Here is a 20,436-nt window from a genome sequence, read left to right on the forward strand (position 1 = left end):
AGACCCCATACCTGCCCCAAAGTTTCCCGTCTGCAGGCCTTTGCTCACACTGTTCCCTCCACCTGGAAGGCTCTCCTCACCTCCCAAATCCTACCCACCCTCAAAACCCATCTTATAAGCCCCGCCCCCTCATGGAGGCTTCTGCGAGCCCTTCCTCCCCCACAACGGAAGTGACCAAGCCTCCTCCGAAACTATCTGTCCCTCTCAGCACACACCCTAACTCACTTATCAACAGAAGCACTCAGGCACATTTTTACACCCTCCAGACCAATGTACGAGCCCCTAAGGGCAGGATTTGTAAGAGAGTATTCTCTGAGTCCAGCATAGAGTAATGCCTTGCGCATAATAGTCAATAAAAATTTTATGGGTGAATGGATCAAAGAACCACCCTGTGTGCCCACTAACCACAGCCATGTGCCCTGTGGGTAGACGCACTGGTGCCATGCACCAGGAAGGGCGTTTATGGTCCTGGGAGAAGAGAGGCAGGCGCTCTGCCCAGCAGGGTCATGGGAGCCGGCGTCACTTTTAGTGTGTCTGTTACCTGCCGCATTGCTCAGCTCTTCCCACCAAACAGCTCTGCATCACTTCTGATTGTCCCCCAATGCCGCCTGCTGGAATCACCCAGCTTCACAGGCTTCCAGGGAGAGGGCCTGGCAGTCTGTCTCCTCTTAATCTTCCATTCATGCTGCTGAGGTCATCAGCATTTATCTTTCTGGGGAAGGTCACGAGTACTTGGCAGTCAGCTGACTGGAAGCGAGCTCTGGCCTCCCTCTGTGACATCCTCCAGATGAAACTTCCCACCATGAAGTAACACTCATCCTTCTCCAGTCAAAAAGGAAGGAAATTTGACCCTGAAACAAGGGTGCAATGAAACAATGTTTTCCTCGCAAGGGAGGGAGGGGTGCACCGGCTTGCCATAGCTCACAAGCAGAATGGCCTCACCTAAGCTTATTAAAAAAGGCAGATTATCAACCAGTACCAGGGGTTTGTGGACGGCTGCAAGTGAGTTCCCAGGCCCAGGAGTCCACCAAAGGGCAGGGCAGAGGCCCACTCAGCAACCCTCCTCAGCACCTCAGCCCACGCCTGGCCTGGGCCTCCTGCGAGTGACGAGGGAGACAGCAAAGCCACGCCCTGAGGCGACTTTGCCAGGCCGGCTTTCAAGCACCCAGGGGAGGGTCGCAGGCAGGTGCTGCTGGCTTCTTCTCTTCAGCTTGAATCTGTCACCTCAACAATGACTTTGCTTCTGGATAAATGCACACGTCACAGGGAAAACTTACAACTTAAACCATTTCGGGGTGACTTCGGTCTCCAGGGTCGGTGCAGTGGGGGAACAGGAGGCTGTCCTCCTCCGAGGGAGTCTGGGAGGGACTCCTTCACGAGCAGGGGCCTGCCCAGAGCACACTGGCCGAAGAACGGCAGCGCCCCTGCAGCACAGGCCGAGCCCTGGTCGGGCCCGGAGCTCTGCCGCGGGGAGGAAGAGCACATACATACCTGGGGCATCTGCTCTATGCTGAACAGCCTGGGGAGCTTCACGCTCAGCATCCTGGGGCCGGGTGGGGAAGGTCAGTGGGTGACGGCCGCTCCCCGTCACCACGCCTCGCTCAAAGTTCTGACATGGCCTGCGGTGCCTCTGGCCAGCCGGTGCCAGGGCCTCTTCCCTGAAAGAGAACAGCGTGAAGAGAGCCAGTGAGTCTCAGCCTGACTCCAGCTGGATCGAGAGTGTCAGGTTGTTGAACTGTTGAACATACCCTCACTCGTGATGGCAAAATAATCCAGTGCCCTTAACAACAACAGCCAAACTATAGGACTGCTGAGTCATTTACTCCGAGAGAGCTGAGGGAGGTAATTAAATCATAAGATGGGCAATCATAAAATTACAGAGCTGGAAAGGGCCGTAGAGGTCACCCGGTCCCCTCATGATGCAGGTGAGGGTCAGAGGGGTGGAGTAACCTCCTCAAGGCTGCACAGCTAGGGGACAGCTGGAGCTGCTCACTCTCCACTGCATCACATGCTGCCCCTGGGCAGACAGTCTGATCCCAAGTCTGTGTCCACTCGGTGGGCATAGGGGACCAAGAGCCATGCTCCAGGTCACCCGAAGAGAAGCCGCTCTTCCAGAAGGCTGACCGGAGCACGGCTGCCATGAGACACACAGAAGACCCAGACCAGGCAAATCTGAGGCACTTGCTGGAGACAGAGCAACTCGGAGTAACAAGGTTGGTTAAAGGCAGGATTAAGACTGCTTAACAGCTGTGAGGAATGTGAACTGGAGAAACCCAAAGCCCTCCGGACAGGCCCAAGCCACAGGGAAACAGAAGATGGGTCCAGCAAAGAAAGAAAGAGCTAGACATTTACCAGAGTCAAAGCCCCTCTACCCGCATTGTCACTGGGCCAAAACCTGCTGCCTCCTTAGGTGCCCCCAGAGGAGATCTGTCCCCACCTCCGAAGGCCCGAGACCTTGCCTGTCCCTCTCCTGTGGCACCAAAACCACATCTGCCTGCAGGTGAAGCTACCTGCCCAGGGCTCGTTCCCCCACCGTTGGGGAGGACCCTCCACGATGGCTGGAAACTCAGGGGGTGTGCCTGGCGCATCCCGGGCCTTCAGCAAATGCATATTTAATAAAGCATTGTGGTTCATCCTCTGAACTTCACGCGTTTTCATTTTTGTGGTTTGTTGATACTTCTGCTTATTACAGTTCTTTATGTTCTATGTGTTATTATCTGGAACTAAGTAGCAAAATACAATGTATTTATGTTTCATTGTCATAATCATGCTTCTTTCTTGAAAATACTGATGTGAAGTATTATTCACGATAGTCAAAAGGTGAAAACCACCCAAGCGTCCCTAGCAGATGAACAGATAAACCAAATAACAAACAAAATGTAGTCTACACACAGTGGAATATCCTTCAGCCTAAAAAGGAATGGAGTTTGAACACATGCTACAACATGGCTGAACCTTCAAAACATTACGCTAAGTGAAATAAGCCAGTCACAAAAGGACAAATGCTGTATGATTCCACTTATACGAGATATCTAGAATAGGCAAATTCATAGAAACAGACAGTAGAATATCAAGGCCTGGGGGAGGCAGGAATGGGAGTTAGTATTTCATGGGTACAGAGTTTCTGTCTGGGGTGACAAACAGTTCTAGAAATACAGTGGTGATGGTTGCACAACACTGTGAATGTAATGTCACTGACTTATACACTTAAAAATGGTTAAAATGGTGGACCCGGCCCCGTGGCCGAGTGGTTAGGTTTGCACGTTTTGCTGCGGTGGCCCAGGGTTTCGCCCGTTCAGATCCTGGGTGCGGACATGCCACCACTCATCAAGCCATGCTGAGGCGGCATCCCACATGCCACAACTAGAAGGACCCACAACTAAAAAAAATGTAGAACTATGTACCAGGGGGCTTTGGGGAGAAAAAGGAAAAATAAAATCTTAAAAAAAACATGGTTAAAATGGTAAATTTTATGTTGTGCATATTTTACCATAATAAAAGTTATCATATTTCCAAATTAGAGAATAATGAAGAAAATAATTTTTTAAAGCACATTTTACTCAGTTCAAAAAACAAAAGTTAATACTTTGCAAATAGACAAACAACACCCATATGAGTGGACCCTGGTACACCTTAGTTCTGTTGGTTTTCCAGGTCCAGGTCACCCATCACAAATTCACCAGTGGCAGGATAAGAGGCGGAGGTCCGGTACCAGGGGAAAACTCCAGCACACCAGAAAAACCTCCAGCAATAACAACAGGACCAGGCCGGTCTCCACAGACCCGCCCACCTTGGTCCCCAGCTTCTCCCTGAAGTTGACTCAATGTCATGAGCAAGAGAAAGAAAAGGCATGGTCCCTACTCTCACAGCACACATCGTCCAGGTCGAAGGACCAGACTCAACCTACAAAAACCAGGGGTCAGAAAAGTCAGAGATGATTCATGCATGTCCTCATTCAGCCCCTGTTTACTGCATGTGTATCATGCGGCAAGTGAGGGTAAGGGCTAAATGTTTAGCTGATTATTATAATATAAATGTATAATTATTCTCTGTGGGCTGCCGCAGCGTGGAGGAAAAGGTGAGAATTTAACAGAAAAACTGGAAAGGTTTGTGGCACACAGAATAGAGGGCAGGAGGCATCCTCCATACCATTCTATTCCTTACTTGGAAATAAAGGTGAATAAGACAGTCTGTTGTCCCCAAGAAATGTATAAAGAAAGAGATGAGACAGATATGCACCCAATTCACTAGCACCAGTCACCCTGAGCAGGAGGGAACTCCCACCCTCTGCACCAAGCCCTTGCTGGTCACTGCCCGCCTGGTGCCTCTCAATGCCCCATCACCACAGCCTCTCAGGAAGCCAGGCAGAGCAGCTAAGGGCCTGGGTGCTGGATTTAGGCCACTTGGGTTCAAAGACTGATTTGTCATTTCCTGTGCAACCCTGGGCAAGGAAATTAACTCCCATGCTTCAGTTTCCCCATCTGTAAAATGGAAATAGCGGTAGTACTTTCTTCATAGGGTTGTTGCTACATTTAAAAGAGAGAACCCATGTAAAGGGCCTACCATAAAGGAAGGGTCCAACAAATACCTGCTACTATTATTAATTTTCAGAGAGAAAAATTAATTTTATATTTTACAGGCAGGAAAACTGAGGTGTTGAGAAGTTAGGGGGCTTGCCCAAGATCACACCGCTAGTGGGTGGGAGAGCTAGAATCTGATGTCTGTTTTCAGAAGTTTCCTTTCAAGAAGAGAACGGACTTGGATTAAAGGGAATTAAGTCCTGGCACAAAGCACTAGGACTGAATTTCTCTGCTACTGAGAGAAGAGAGAAAATACAGAGTGTTTACCAAAATGTTTAGAACGCAGACGCTCACCAGTGACCCCCTCTGCCAATTAATCAGGTTGAGACAAACTCTCAGTCAGACCAGGCTCGAGTGGGAGATTATTTGTGTCCTGTTTTCCTGCCATTCAAAGAAATAAGGATTCTCCCGTGAAGAGACTGCTGTTTTGCATCTAAAATGTAAACCTTTATGTTTGTCAAACTTGTGAAACATCCAGGGATGATCATAGGAAATCATAAAGCATGGATAATGATTCCTGTCTTGTGCCTACTGTTAATCATTTCAGACAAAATTGAACATAAAATCAACTCGTTGGTCTTTCTAGCTTCTTTCCATCACAAGCCAAGCTTTTAATTTCACCAACACTATAAAAACCAGAGTGTAGTTTCCAGCACTTCAAACAGCAGTTGGTTTGCTGTCTCTTTTTGCAGAGGTCTAGAAACAAGATTGCATGAAACAAAAAGGCACCAGAGAGTTCCCGAATCAAAACACGTGAAGCTTTGCTATTATTTCAACAGTATATTGGTGTTCCACATAAGACTTCACTTAAAAGAGGGCTCCACAGCTTCAAAATATGTTTTAAAACAGCTAAAAAGAGTAAATGGGGGGCCAGCCCAGTGGCGCAGTGGTTATGTTCACACCTTCTGCTTCTCAGTGGCCCGGGGTTCACCAGTTAGGATCCCGGGTGTGGACATGGCACTACTTGGCAAAAGCCATGCCGTGGTAGGCATCCCATGTATAAAGTAGAGGAAGATGGGCATGGATGTTAGCTCAGGGCCAGTCTTCCTCAGCAAAAAGAGGAGGATTGGCAGTAGAGCTAATCTTCTTCTTCAAAAAGAAGAGTAAATGGGGCTGTAATACACTCTCAAGGACCTGCTGAGTTCCCTTGAAATAGCCCTAAAAAAAAAACAAATCATAACAACAAAACCACCATCAGGAGGTTTCAGGCTTGTGCTCTCAGATTTAAGACCCAGTGAAATTAACAAGGGGTGAAATGGGCACCGGACTCCCTCACCTGTCTCAGGCTAGAGATCCATCCATATTCCTGGAGGTTCGTCCCCAGCAAACTTTACCCTACACTCTGTGGATCCCAGGCCTTGAAGGACACAGCCAGCAAACTTTATAACCTCCCAAATACGTTTCCATATAACGTGGCTGAATACAAGCTGATGTGCTATTTTCCCAGTGAGAGGGTCGAAAACATGTAACTTCTATGGATGCAAAGGAACTGTACACAGTCTCTTTATAACATTCATTTATTAATTTAGTTAAACATACATATTTAGAATCCCTTACTATAGCCAACCTAGTTTTAAAATATTGTTTTTCCACTCGTATTTCATAGACATAAGTGTATTCAAAATCTTCACATGTGCCTTTGACAGCAGCATCTTCACAACCACAGCCACTTTGGGGAGTCACTTAACACAGTTTAAGTGAAAAATATTCTTATTTCCAGCTAAGTTATGTGAAAGCTGTACTTTTTGAAGCTGTATTTAATGCTGTTGCTAAAAAATGTATCACAAATCAGAAGTATCCATTTGCTATTATTACAATGTCTGCAATTTGCTTTCAAACACTTCACACAAACAGTGTGATATGAAAATGTTTTAACCCATCCCCCTGGGGTGGGGGTTAATTAGCATTTAAAAGACTAACCATAAACTTACACTTACTTCAGAGGCGGCAACTTTGGTTGGTTGGGGTTATTTTTGATTAACACCAGAGGGTTTGCTAATTAGCACAATGGATGCTGTCTTATTGGAGAAATGAGTAGAATTAGAGACACATGAGATGGTGAGAAGTGTCGCACAGAGAGAGCCACGGGAAGCCCCAAGTGGCTGCCCCTCTGAATGAGCCCGGATGAGCCCTTGAGGGAGGATTCGGGAGAAGTTGAGCTCATGCACGCCACTAGACACCTGTCGCATCAATTTCATGTGAACTTTCAAGAGTCAGAGCCCCTAAGAGGCTCAGACTCCCAGGACTTCATCTGCCTACAGAACAGGTCATCGTACCATTTTGTGCCCGCTTGCTGAAAAATATTCGTACAGCAGAACTCAGCCTGAGACCCTCCCTGTGCTGTGCCACCTGGTGGCAAGGCTGTGGGGGTCCTCCAGTGCTCACAGACCTCTAAACACTGACAGAGCCTAAGACCATTTCCACAAACTTCAGAAATTCTCGGCCGGAAGTCACAGCACCATTCTGTATACCAGTAAGACGGAAAAATATGCTGCCAATTATACTGCTGAGATATCACTGACTGGAAATGGATCCTGATTTCAGAGCTGTTAAATGTAAAAAGAATTTTTAATAGGGCCCGTAAGAATTGATGCAATACAGTAACTGTAAAGGAGTGACTGGCTTGGGTCAGTTTGCATGGCTGCTCTCTCCACACCTACTACTCGGCTCTTTACAGGGGCCATTAAAGGCTCTTACAACAAACCAGTGCCTGAAGCTGGGAGACCATATCCTGGGAATAAGTCTCAATCTGTATTATGTCTTTTGCCTCTCTCTTTAAATTGATTGTGTGCGTCAGGTGCCTTCTGAAAGGATCCCAAACAAGCATTGACGGGGAGAGTTCCAGGTTACTGTGTCTTCCCCGAACAGCCCATACAGCCCACTGTTCACAGATAAAGGAATGGAGTGACCCTGAATACACAAAACCCAGGATGGACCCAACTATAATACCACTTCCTCTTTTCTGAAAAATATTATGTTGGAAAACAAAAAACTCGTAGTCAGGCATATATAGCAAAGGCAAAGAGTGCTGTTGGCTAGGGAATTTCTCCCGTTGCTTTTTTTCAGGATACTAGAAACGTGATCAGGAAGCTCCCGAGAGGTCTAGTCCAAGCTACCACGGCATGCACGAATTTCATCAGCAGCATTTCAGACAAGAGGGCATATGTTTGACCTGAAGAAGCAACATTAACAGAGGGAGTTCAGGTTCTGTGAGAAGCCAGTGGGGAGATGACGGGAGAGGGAACCGGCATCACCTTTCTGCCCATTCTGGTCGGCCAGTCCTAGGCTGGGCAGGTACCGTGTGGTCTGATAAGGCCCAGCTTCCGGGGTGAGGCAGGAGGATGCTAGCTAAAGAGCAGGGGCTGGGGAGGCTCCAGTCCAAACCGGCTGAGAACAGAGAGTGCGGGCTCTGGCATCTGAGTCACATATCTGATCCTCCCCCTCCTCTGGGGCTCCTGTCAATATCTCCTTCATGTTAAACAGGAAACAACAAAGAGCCGAGGAGGTGAGCGCGGCAGAGTTTCCATCCCATCACTGTGCCAGAAGGCCCCGCCCAGAGGACCACCAAAGTTTCCTCACCACCGCAGAGGACTGAACTTGCACCTGGAGGAATGCGGGGAAGGGCAGAGTCTAGGATCAGCCCCAACCACCTTCAGACTCTTGTTTTACCTTAAAAATGCATGTGACAGGGCCGGCCCCATGACGTAGTGGTTAAATTCGCGTGTTCCACTTTGGGGGCCCAGGGTTTGTGGGTTAGGATCCCGCATACAAAATAGAGGAAGATGGGCACAGATGTTAGCTCAGGGACAATTTTCCTCAAGCAAAAAGAGGAAGACTGGCAACAGATGTTAGCTCAGGGCCACTCTTCCCCGCACACACACACAAAAATGCATGTGGAAATAAAAATTGTTTGTCTTCAAAGGACATTACCAAGAGAATGAAAAGACAGCTCATAGAATGGGAGAAAACATTTGGAAATCATGTATCCAATAAGAGATACTATCCAGAATATATAAAGAACTCCTACAACTCAACAACAACAGCAAAAAAACAACCCAATTAAAAAATGGGCAAAGGATTGAATAGCCATTTCTCCAAAAAACATATACAAATGCCAATGAGCACATGAAAAGACACTCAGATCACTGTCATTGGGGAAATGCAAATCAAAACCACAATGAGATATCACTTCACACGCATTAGGATGGCTATTATCCAAAAAAAAAAAAAAAAAGTAAAAGAACGAGTGTTGAGGATATGGAGAAATTGGAACCTTAGTTCATTGCCGCTGGGATTGTAAAATGGTGCAATCGCTGTGGAAAACAGTATGGTGGGCCCTCAAAAAGTTAAACATAGAATTCCCATATGACCCAGCAATTCCACTTCTGGGCATTTACTACCCAAACGAATTGAAAGCAGGGCCCACAGATACTTGAACACTCATGTTCACAGCAGCATTATTCACAACAGCCAAAAGGGGGAAGAAACCCAACTGTCCACCAGCAGATGAATGGATAAACAAAATGAGGTATATATATACAACGGAATGTTATTCAGCCTTAAAAAGGAAGGAAATTCTGACACCTGCTACAACATAGGTGAACGCTGAACACACTATGCTAAGTGAAACAAGCCAGACACAAAAGGACAAATACTGTATGATTCCACTTCTATGAGGCTCTAGAATAGGCAAATTCACAGATACAGAAAGTGGAACAGAGGCTAGCAGGGGCCGGAGGGTGTGGGGAAGAGGGGTTACTTAATGGGTACAGAGTTACTGCTGGGGATGATGCAAAAGTTCTGGAAATGGATAGTGGTGAAGATTGCACAATATTGTGAATGTACTTCATGCTGCTGAATTGTCCATTTAAAAATGTTTAAAATGGTAAATTTTGTTATGTATATTTTACCACAATAAAAAAAGTAACTAAAAAAAAGCATGTGAGTTTTGTAGTCTGCTCCATAACTTAGCTATGTTTGTGTTAATATAAAATTTTATTTTCTCCAAATCTTTCAGAAAAAAATATAAATCATAAATATATATACACTGTGTGAGTCCCTTCAGGCTGCTATAACAAAGTACCATAGACTGGGTGGTTTGTAAACAACAAACATTTCCTTCTCAGTCCTGGAGGCTGGATCCTGGTGTGAGCACAGTCCGTCCTGGCGAAGGTCCCCTGGGCTGCAGATGGCCGCCTCCCTGCTGTGTCCTCATACACGGAAGGGGCGAGGGAGCTCTCTGGGGCCTTTTCTGCAAGGGCGCTAATCCCATTCATGAGGGCTCCACCTAATCACATCCCAAAGGCCCCACCTCCTAAAACCATCACACTGGGCGTGAGGAGTTCAACTTCTGAATTTTGGGGGATGCGAACATTCAGATCAAAGCATATACACACATATGTACACGTACACAGTCACACGTCGCTTAACGACCGGGACACATCTGAGAAAAGCAGCATTTGTTGATTTCGCTGTTGTGTAAACATCATAGAGTGACTTACACAAACCTAGATGGTATAGCTCACTACACATCTAGGCCACATGGTACTAATGTGAAGGGACCACCGTCGTATATGTGTCCTTTATTGACTGAAACATTGTTATATGGTACATGACCGTACACAAATCATACACAACCCATTGCTGCAAATCTCCTCCTGTTTCGAGAAGCACAGACTAGTTCAACCCACTGTTCTTCCTGTTCCATAGGTGAGGACTCCAGTTAAGGAATGACTTGCTGGAGGTCACTCAGCGGGGGCCCAGCAAGGTCACGATTAAATGAGGTCTGTCATGCACAGTGGGAACATGTGTACAGACACACAACAGGACTCGAAACACCAGCAGCCCCGCCCTGCCGGGGCCTGTTCCTAAACCCACCGCAGGGAGAGAAGAATGCCAGGGCAGCGAGCTGGGGGCGGCTAGGGTCAGGCCTCAGCCAGACGACTTTCACCTGAACTCCACCCTGGCCACAGCCAGGGTCAAAAGCCCACTGCAGCAAAATGACAAACTTCCAGATAGCCCACTGTTAATTAAAACCACGATTACTGGGTCTGTTAATGCAGTGTTTTCCAAACTGCAAGCCACAACGGGTCAGTAGATCATGAAACTAATTTAGTGAATCCTAAGTAGTGTTTAAAAATAGAATAGTATGGAGCCAGCCCTGATGGCCTAGCAGTTAAATTCAGTGCGCTCTGCTTCGGCAGCCCAGGTTCAGTTCCCCGGGTGCAGAACTATACCACTGATCTGTCAGTAGCCATGCTGTGGCGGCAGCTCACATAGAAGAGCTAGAAGGACTTAAAACTAGAATATCCAACTGTGTACTGGGGCTGTGGGGAGGAAAAAAAAAGAGAGGAAGATTGGCAAGAGATGTTAGATCAAGGCGAATCTTTCCCGGCAAATAAAAAAAGAAACCAGTAGAACAGTACGGAAAACAACAGAACAGAAAATATCAGTGTATCGCACAGAGTACAGATAAGTATCATCTTGTGATATCTCAGTTTGTTACATATGTTATGCTCCATATGTTTGTTTATGTTATGTTACGTATGGCCATGTGTGTGTAGTAGGTTATAACATAAAAGGTATTTCTTCCTAAAGGTCACAATCAAAAGAGAGAAAAAGTGTGCTGATGTCACAGGCCACGTGTACTGATTATGGGGAGCTATGGCTATTTTTCTATCTAGAGTCATGCACACCGTGCTATGTCAATGGAGTTTGGGGGACCAAGGGTCCCAAGTATCTAGACGAAGAGTGGCTGGATGAGAAGCCCCTCCCAACATTCCCTGGTATATTGTAACAAGCCCCCTGGACCCCCTGAGCTTAGAGGATGTTCTAAAGGTGGAGCCCCAGCTCCTCAGAAGCCTTCTGATGAGGTGTGACGGGGGGACACAAGGGGCTTGAGACTTAGGGTGGCCAGGGTCAGGTCTCCCCTTGGCCATCTCAAGATATGACCTTGGTGGGCTGAGCAATTCCCCTTGCCTCATTTTGGTCATCTGTGAAATAAGGATACTGATGCCTACATGGCCAGGGCAGTGGGAAGCTAAAATGAGGTAATGGGTGTGAACGCGCTTGTTAACTGCAAATTCTAAATAATATCAGTAGCGTTACTATTACTAGCACTGCTACTATGACAATAAATAACACATTCGGGAGAGCGGACCATCCACTGCAACAACTCCTGGCATGACGGTGTTTAACCTGAGTCCATGGAAATCCAGAGGCTTCGGGAAGTTCATAAAATTAGAGGTGAAATTGTGTGTGTGTGCGCGTGTGTGTGTACATGGACGTGTGTGTGTCTCTGGGGACAGAGGCCACGGCTTTCAGTGGAATTTCAGTGAGCCAAAAAGATTTAGAACCACCAGCCCCATGTGGTGCCTGGGGATCAGAAGGAAAGCCACACCCCCAGGTAACTTGAAGCCCAGAGGAAATCCCCCTCAAGACCAGGAGTCGCCGGGCCCAGAACCGGCAGACCCTCTGGGTTGTGTCTACCAGTGGGTGAATGAGGACAGTGTTCTTCCACAGAAACCTGCTCCTGCCCCCGCCGCTGCCCTACCCTGGAAAGCGGCCCCACTGGCTGGGAGAGGCATTCCCCAGCAGGTGCGCTCCCCAGAGAAGCTGGCTGTGCAGGCTATGCTGGCCTTGTCCTCTGACTCAGGAGTATCCACACCCACGGCAACTGGCCCAGCCCCATCCCACAATGAGTGTGTCTCACCTGCAGACCCAGCTCTCCCCTGGGCCGGGCTGGGGAGGAAGGTCCATGGGGAACTGCAGGGCACTGTCAGCTAGCTACTGAGTCGGGGCGCTGCCAGCACCATCGCCACTGTGGACCACCCAGAGTGAGCACAGGCTGGGGTGATGAGCACTCCCCAACCCCATCCCTGAAACTCCTGGGAGTCTCTCCACTCTGGCCAGGCTTCAGGCCTGTCCTTGAACCTCGAACATCCTCCCGCTGTCGGCTCTCTGGCTGCCTCCAGGCCCAGCCCACAGTTGGCCTCCTCCAGCAGGGAGCCTTCCCTGGTCACACCTCTGCTGCTCTCTCCTTCCCCTGGGCACCTCCAGATGCAGAGAGGGGGTGGCAACCACAGCCTGTGGGTCAGGCAGATCTGGATTCCAGTCCAGGCTTCTCTTCTCACAGCTGGAGCCTTGAGCATGCTGCCCAACCTTCCCAGCCTAGCTCCCTGCCCCTAAGTCATAAGCTGCAGGAGGAGTGAATGAAATGATGGACATGAGGCTCTTTGCATAGAGCCTGGCCTGCAGCAAGCACCTCAATAAATGGCAGATACTGTTATGAGCTTGGTTACATATTGTCCTCTGATTATTTTAGGTGTGGTTGTTTGGGTAGCAACAAGGAGACTCATAAAAACATGTTGACTGTTCTACTCAGAGACCATCCGTTCGTTCACGTGTCCATCCGTTCACCCATTCATCCACGTAGTGAGTCTGCTGTGTGCCAGGCACTCCACTGAGAGCTGGGGACACAGGGTGTAACCACAAGCTGGGTCTTGGGGGAGCCCCCTGCAGAACAGCAGAGATGGGCAGACGAGTGAGCCGGTGGGTTAGATGTTATGTGGGTGATGGAAACCAAGATGTATGCAAACATCTGGGTGGGGGCGCCATCGGGTTTGAGGGGAAGCAGGGGAGGGTTTTACAGCTTTACAGAGGAGGTGATGTTTGTCTGGAGTGTGAGAGATCAGAAAGAATCTGTGAGTTTGGAGAGGGCACAGCTGGCAGAAGGAACAGCCTGAGCAAAGGCACAGAGGCACGTTACAGGAACAGCAAGTCACCCCTTCAGGCTCCTTTAGCAGAGTGGAAGGTTTGTGTCCTCTTTTGGCTCACTGGGGGCAGAGTTGGGGGAGAGTGGGCATGTGGTGGTAGGAGGGAGCCCAGGGTTGCCACGGGGTAGGGGGAGCAGCCAGGGAGGAATTTTCTATTTATTTTTCTTCTTAAACATCTTCCCATGCACGCTTGCTCACCTAATGTCCTGCAGGAGGAGCAACCTGGGCAAGAGGCGAAGGGAGAGAGGAAGCGTGGGCACAGCCAATAGGCGGCTCCTTCACTTCATCCTGGAGACCTCTGCTCCTCCTGCGAAGGATTCAAGCATCCCGCCACCCAAAGCTGTTCGTTCTCACCTCTCCCCTCTCTACAACTGTCCTTGCTGGGACACCTCTTCTCCTCGCCCTGCAGCCCCTGAAACTTGAGATTGCCCAGGTCTCCGTCCCCTGCCACACGCTCTCTCCCTGTTGTCATCTGCACCCAAAGCATTTCCCTTGGAAGCCCAGACCCAGCACCTGTGCAGGCGTTTACTCAGTACATAGCATCCCCAAAGCACTCAAGCCCCAGCCCCGGCCCAGGGCGCCTTCGACTGCTAGACTTCTCTGACTTCTCCGAGTGCCTCGAGGAGCGTGCAGTCTGGCAGAGAAACGACAGAGCCAGGAAACTGTCCACGTCCAGGGAGAGGAAGCTTCAAGGAGAACAGACAAGTGAGAAGGGCTGAAGAGACAGTGGGTCTGAGACAATGGAAAGGAGCGGAAAGCAGAGTGGGAGTGCAAAAAAGTAAGAAAGCAGAGACTTTTGGCTTCTAAGGTGTTTTAAAAATTGTCATGGTGGAAACATGACTGACGCATTTGTCAAAGCCCATCCAATGGAGAGAGAATGAACCCCAGTGCAAACTAAGGACATTAGTTATCAACAATGTATCAACACTGCTTCAATTATAACAAAATAGGGAAAACTCGAGGTGGGGGACAAATGGGAGCTCTCTGTACCAGGGCAAATCTTCCTCAGCAAAAAAAAAAAGAAAGAAGAAGAAGAAAAAGTCAGGTTCATGGGACTTAAACGGGGCAAAACTGACAGCTGGGGTGGGGGCAGTGATGTAAATGATTCACCAACTGCCTCAGTTTCCCTGGTAGGGCAAATATAGGCATTGTGGTGAGAGAAAGGGGTGAATGGAACACCGAAAGACCCTGAATAGCCAAAGGAATCCCGAGAAAAAAGAACAAAGCTGATTTCAAAATATACTACAAAGCTATAGTAACTAAAACAGCATGGTACTGGGACAAAAACAGATACATAGATCAATGGAACATAATTGAGGGCCCAGAAATAAACCCACATATCTATGGAGGGCTAATTTTTGACAAGAGAGCCAAGAACATACAATAGAGAAAGGAAAGTCTCTCCAATAAATGGTGTCAGGAAAACTGGACAGCCACATGCAAAAGAATGAAACTAGACCACTATCTTACACCATACAAAAAAATTAACTCAAAATGGATTAAAGACTTGAACGTAATTCCTGGAACCATGAAACTTCTAGAAGTAAAGATAGACAGTACACTCTTTAACATCGTTCTTAGCAGCATATTTTCAAGTACCATGTCAGTCCAGGCAAGGGAGACAATGGAAAAAATAAACCAATGGGACTACATCAACTAAAAAGCTTCTGCACAGCAAAGGAAACCATCAACAAAACAAAAAGACAACGTAACAACTGGGAGAAGATATTTGCAAACCACATATCAGATAAGGGGTTAATATCTAAAATATGCAAAGAACGCATACATCTCAATAACAAAAAAACTAACAACCCAGTTAAAAAATGGGCAAGCGATCTGAACAGACATTTTTCCAAAGATATACAGATGGCCAACTGGCACATGAAAAGATGTTTAACATCACTATCAGGGAAATGCAAATCAAAACTACAGTGAGATATCACCTCACTCCTGTCAGAATGGCCATAATTAACAAGAGAGGAAACAAGAAGTGTTGGAGAGGATGTAGAGAGAAGGGAACTCTCATACACTGCTTGCTGGTGGGAGTGGAAACTGGGGCAGCCACTACGGAAAGCAGTATGGAGATTCCTCAAAAAATTAAGAATAGAACTACCATACAATCTAGCTATTCCAGTGCTGGGTATTTATCCAAAAGAACATGAAAACACAGATGTGTAAAGATACATGTACCCCCATGTTCACTGTAGCATTATTCACAATAGCCAAGACTTGGAAGCAACCTAGGTACCTATCAAGGGACAAATGGATAAAGATGTGGTATATATACACAATGGAATGCTACTCAGCCATAAGAAATGAAATCCGGCCATTTGTGACAACATGGATGGACCTTGAGGGTATTATGCTAAGCAAAATAAGTCAGAGGGAGAAAGTCAAGTACTGTATGATCTCACTCATACGTAGAAGATAAAAACAACAACAAACAACCACACAGCGACAGAGACTGGATTGGTGGTTACCAGAGGGGAAGGGGGCAGGGAGGAGGGCAAAAGGGGGGATTAGGCACATGTGTGTGGTGATGGACTGTAATCAGTCTTTGGATGGTGACCGTGATGTAATCTACACAGGACTCAAAATGTAACAATGTAGACCTGAAATTTATATAATGTTATAAACCAATGTTACCACAACAAAAAATAAAATAAATTAAAAGAGAGAAAGGGGTGGGCCGGGCTTAAGGAGGATGAGGCTGGGGGCAGGTGTGGCAGGGCATGTTGGAAAACCAGCGGGTGAGAGGCAGGGGACCAGGGAGCGGCGGCTGGGGGGCAGCGCCCATCGATCTGCTGGGTGAAAGCAGTCCGTGCGCCCTCTCCCCGTCCCCGGGGCTGGGAGCAGAATTGGAGGTGGACGGGCATCTGCTCTATCTATGCCCACTCTGTCAGCACACGCTGACTGAATACCCACTACATGTCCCAGGCTATGGTCAGATACGGGGATGGAGAAACAGATAAGACGGTTCCATCTTAAGAGCTCGCATTCTAGTGTAGGAGATCGGCACCAACAACTGACACCAAGCATATGCGATTACTGGTTAGAATCAGATGCTCCTAGAAGAACACAAAGAAGGGACATCCCACTAGGGAGTCAGGAAAGACTTCTGGAAGAAATGAAGCTTGAGCTAAGCCTTGAAGAATAAACAGGAGCCCTGCAGCTGTGGAGGAGAGGGCATGCTAAGCTGGGGGTGCAGCAGAAGCCAAGGCATGGGGGTGAAAGACTACAGAATTCGGGGAGCTGTCTACAGGTCAGCACGGAGGTGGTGTCGGGTGTGGAGGGGCAGGGGGCCAGGGTGGTCCTGGAGAAGAGCCCAGAGGAAGACTCAGTGTGCACCCCATCTGAATGCAGCGGGGATGAATGCACTAGGGGCTGGGGGGCAGGGCTGGTGGTCTCAGGGCTGGTGACGAGAGAGGGTGGCGATCCTAAGCTGGGTAAGGAGAATTGTGATGAGCGGATGTTGCCAATTTCAAATCCTGGCTCCATCACTTACTGTGTGCCCATGGGCAGATCACCTAATCTCCTAAACTTGAATTTTCTTATCAGTTAAATGAGGATAATTTATAAAAGCATCAGTGGCTCTCATGAGGATGAAAAAACATGGCATCTATTAGATCACAACGGCTAGTCTCCCCACCGCACCCTAAATCCTCTCCGTTCTGCATTTGTGCTCTCTCGTGCTCCTTCCGTCCTTGGTTTAGAATCGTGCTTGAAAACACACGGCTTCGCCTTTGGCTCTGACCCACCTCCCAGGCTGGAGCTGTGGCTAACGGGCGCTCCAGTGCAGGGAGGGATTGCCATGGTGACCTCCCAGCTTGGCTTTAGGACTCAGTGAGGGCAGGGAACCTTTTTCTGTTCCAGCTATGCCAGCTATTCGAGATATTTACCGCTAGGCCATTATTGTCCTTCTGAAAAAGCTGATGATATCCTTTAGCGCGCCGGAGAGAAAAATTGGAAACAATCCAAATTTCTGGCGCTAGAGAGCTGGCTGGGTAAGTTATGGTACCTCCACGCAAAATCGTACCGTGTGACTATTAAAAATGTTACAGATCTGGGGTTACTGACAGGAAACGGTGCCATGACATGTTGTTAAACAAAAAAAGCAGGTTATGGAACAGCATAAATCTTATAACACCGTCTATAGAAAACTGTGGTACATTTAACTGCTTGTATTTATGGACAGAAAGCGTGTTTTCGCAGTGGTTCTCTCTAGACGGTAGGGGTTAGCTCCAGGGACATGCTTTACTCTCTTCCTTCTACTTTTCTATAACACTAGAGTTTGCCCACAATGAGCATGTGTATTATTATTATAAATTTTTTTTAACCAAAGCAACAATGCTATTAAAAGGAAATAAATGGATGAGTCCTCCAACTCTTAGCTGGTCTTAGAGAAATTAACTGTGAGAGCCAACCCAGCAGCTGCAATATCGGCATCTCCTTATACCCCATCTGAGGAGCCCGTCTCTGAGCCTTCCTCCCGTGCCCCCGGCCTGCCTGCTGGCCCAGGGGCAGCGCTGGCCATGCAGCCCTCCAATCAGGGTAACCGGGCCCAGGTCCTAAAGCCAAACCCCTTGCGCATTTTGGAAAAGCCACCACATTTCCCCAAGCTGGAGGCCTAAGGGCTCCCTCTGTCCTGATCGTGGTGGAAGTGGAGACGGCAGGAGTGTCAGTCGGTAGACACACATTGAGTACTTCCTGTGTGTGGGCACCAGTCAAGCACAGAGATACAGGAGATGGAGGTGGACAGAGGCCCGCCCCTGGGGACTCCTGGTCGAGCGGACGCAGGGCTCCAGCCAGGGAAAGCCACATGATTCCTCAGAGGTCCTGCAAAGCTCTGCTCTCCTGACGCATGGGCCGCAATTTACGCTCCTTCAACAAAATCGTGAGGTCCCCTCTGGAAGGACCCCGCCCCTTAGCATATCCCCAAGCCCTCCACAGCCCACCCAGCCCCGGCCTCACCTCCCACCAGCCTTGCCATACACCCTACGCCCTATCACTCGTCTCTGCCCTTGAGCACACCAGGGGCTTTCCCACCTCCACGCTTGGCACCTGCTGTTTACTCGGGATGAGACAGCTCTTTCTCCACTTCTCTTCTTGACGAAATTCCACCCATTCTTCAAGGCTAAGTTTCAGTATCACTTGCAAGGGTCTATGTCATCCCATTTGCAAACTTCCCAGTGAAACACCAGTGCCCTGGCTCCCTCAGGTCGAGACTGGCCCCGTGTGTCTGGTTCGCTGCTGTGTCTGAGGTGCTCAGCCCAGGACTGAGCATGGGGATCCTGCTGAGTGAGTGCATGTTTGCTGAACGAGTGAATGACTTCTGCTGCCCACCACACTCTGAATCCTAGAGGCAGAGTCTGGACTATTTGTCTAGAACCCTCCACCCAGTGGTGTCATGCTCTATTCATGAATCCTACACTTCAGTACCAAAATGGTATATTTTGCTTGGTCCAAAATTTTTATTTCAGAATTTTTAAGATCTGAAATCTCAAACCAACTGTAAAAAAATGTATGAGACAACAGGGGAAATCTGAACACTGGATATTTTATGATAATGAGAAATGATCAATTCTTAAGGTGCAATAATAGCACGATGGTTATGTGTTTTTAAAGAGCCCTTTTCACTTTACTAAAGTAATTACAGATGAAATGATACGACGTCTTGGATCAGCTTCCACAGAATCTGGCTGGGAGCAAGGGTGCTGGGTAGGGCTGGAGATGAAGGAAGATTGGCCATGAGTTGATCCTTGCTGAGGCCAGGCACGGAAGTTCATTACACTAATCTCTCAATGTTTGTATATGTTTTTAAAAGGAGACAATTACAATGTCAAAACACTCCTGAAATGTGAAGTATGCCTTGAGTCCTTCTCAGACGTTGCATGGCAGCAGACAAAGCAAAACGCTGTTGCAAGAATAATTGTTACTCTCTTCACAGACTTTCCTAACGTGAAATATCAACACGGCAGTTTTGAAACTGATACAGGAAACGGTGCATCAGAATCTCCATCTAAACAAGATAAAACCAAAGAAATTAAAGACAAGCCGGAAATGCTTTAGAAACAAAAAGTATGGCTCCTTCTAAATAAGAGACTGTAGTCCCTGAAAAAAAGCCAGAAGGCCTCGTCAGCGGAAAATATTCAAAGATATCTCACAAACATATCTCCTCACCATTCTCCAGCTAGGGTAGAGTGAGGAAAAACTTTTTCCTGGAAAATTTTATAGATAAGAAACATACTCGTGACATAATGATACTGCCAACGTACTTTGATTTTAAGATTCTGCTTTCAAAGGGATCAAATAACATTTCATCTTCAACTTTTCAAGACTAGATTTTGTGTTTTTGAAGTGTGTAGATTTTAATGTTTTGAACACTTCATTTTTGTTTATCTGCTAATACAGACCAGAATTATAATGCCTATTGTTACAAAGTTACGTTTACTTTATGTTCTAAAATATTATACATTTTTGTATTTAAAATTATTAAATATTTGGTTTTGCTGATTTCAATTTTCAAATATATTTTTAGACAATACAATATTTATCTCAGTATTATGTGATATACAGAGTAAGATGGCCCTGGCTATTTTACTCCAGTATACCTAGTTCCACACACTGTGGGAGCAGGACCAGTGGGTGCCAGGCAGCCAGCCCAGGGGTCCTCAACTCTGGACTCGCGTAGACCCGCCCAGAGAGCTTCCAAACCTCCTGATGCCTGGGCCCACCACAGCTCAGTTACGGTGAGCTCTCCAAAGGTCAGGGAGGGAAGCTGGAGCCCAGGTGGAGCACAGTCACAGTTGAGACGCTGAGGTTCTAGCCCGTGGTGAGCACAGGGCCCGGCAGAGCTGGTCTGCACTGAGCCTGCAGAATGAGGAGCAGAGCGCCTCCACTCCACAGCTCCTGGGCCCCCAGGGCGGGCGCTGGAGCCAGGTCCCTCCCCACCCCACAGGCTGGGAAAGGGCAAAGTCCCGGCCAGGTTGATGGGACGTGGATGCAGGCCCTGACTGTTGAGTTCCCTCACCCTAACGGGGAGACGTCAGGCTGCTAAGGAAAGGATGCTCTTGCTTCTGATC

At 47.8% G+C, this 20,436-nt stretch overlaps 1 protein-coding gene across 6 annotated transcripts in view; it reads right to left on the bottom strand.

Annotated features, from left to right (window-relative positions):
- PAQR5 (progestin and adipoQ receptor family member 5) overlaps nt 1–20,436 on the bottom strand; it is an 81,545-nt gene that overhangs the window by 45,444 nt on the left and 15,665 nt on the right. For 4 of the 6 annotated variants that reach the window (XM_023654726.2, XM_070269613.1, XM_070269616.1 and 1 more), the window contains exon 2: nt 1,492–1,658. In XM_023654726.2, the coding sequence (XP_023510494.1) occupies nt 1,492–1,542 (51 nt within the window). In that variant the 5' untranslated portion in view covers nt 1,543–1,658. Of the gene's footprint in view, nt 1–541; nt 852–1,491; nt 1,659–20,436 lie in introns of those variants that run through there. The other 2 variants (XM_070269637.1, XM_070269625.1) reach the window with 2 other exon arrangements.

The sequence above is a fragment of the Equus caballus genome, chromosome 1 (assembly GCF_041296265.1).
Source record: "Equus caballus isolate H_3958 breed thoroughbred chromosome 1, TB-T2T, whole genome shotgun sequence".
Lineage (NCBI taxonomy): Eukaryota > Metazoa > Chordata > Mammalia > Perissodactyla > Equidae > Equus > Equus caballus.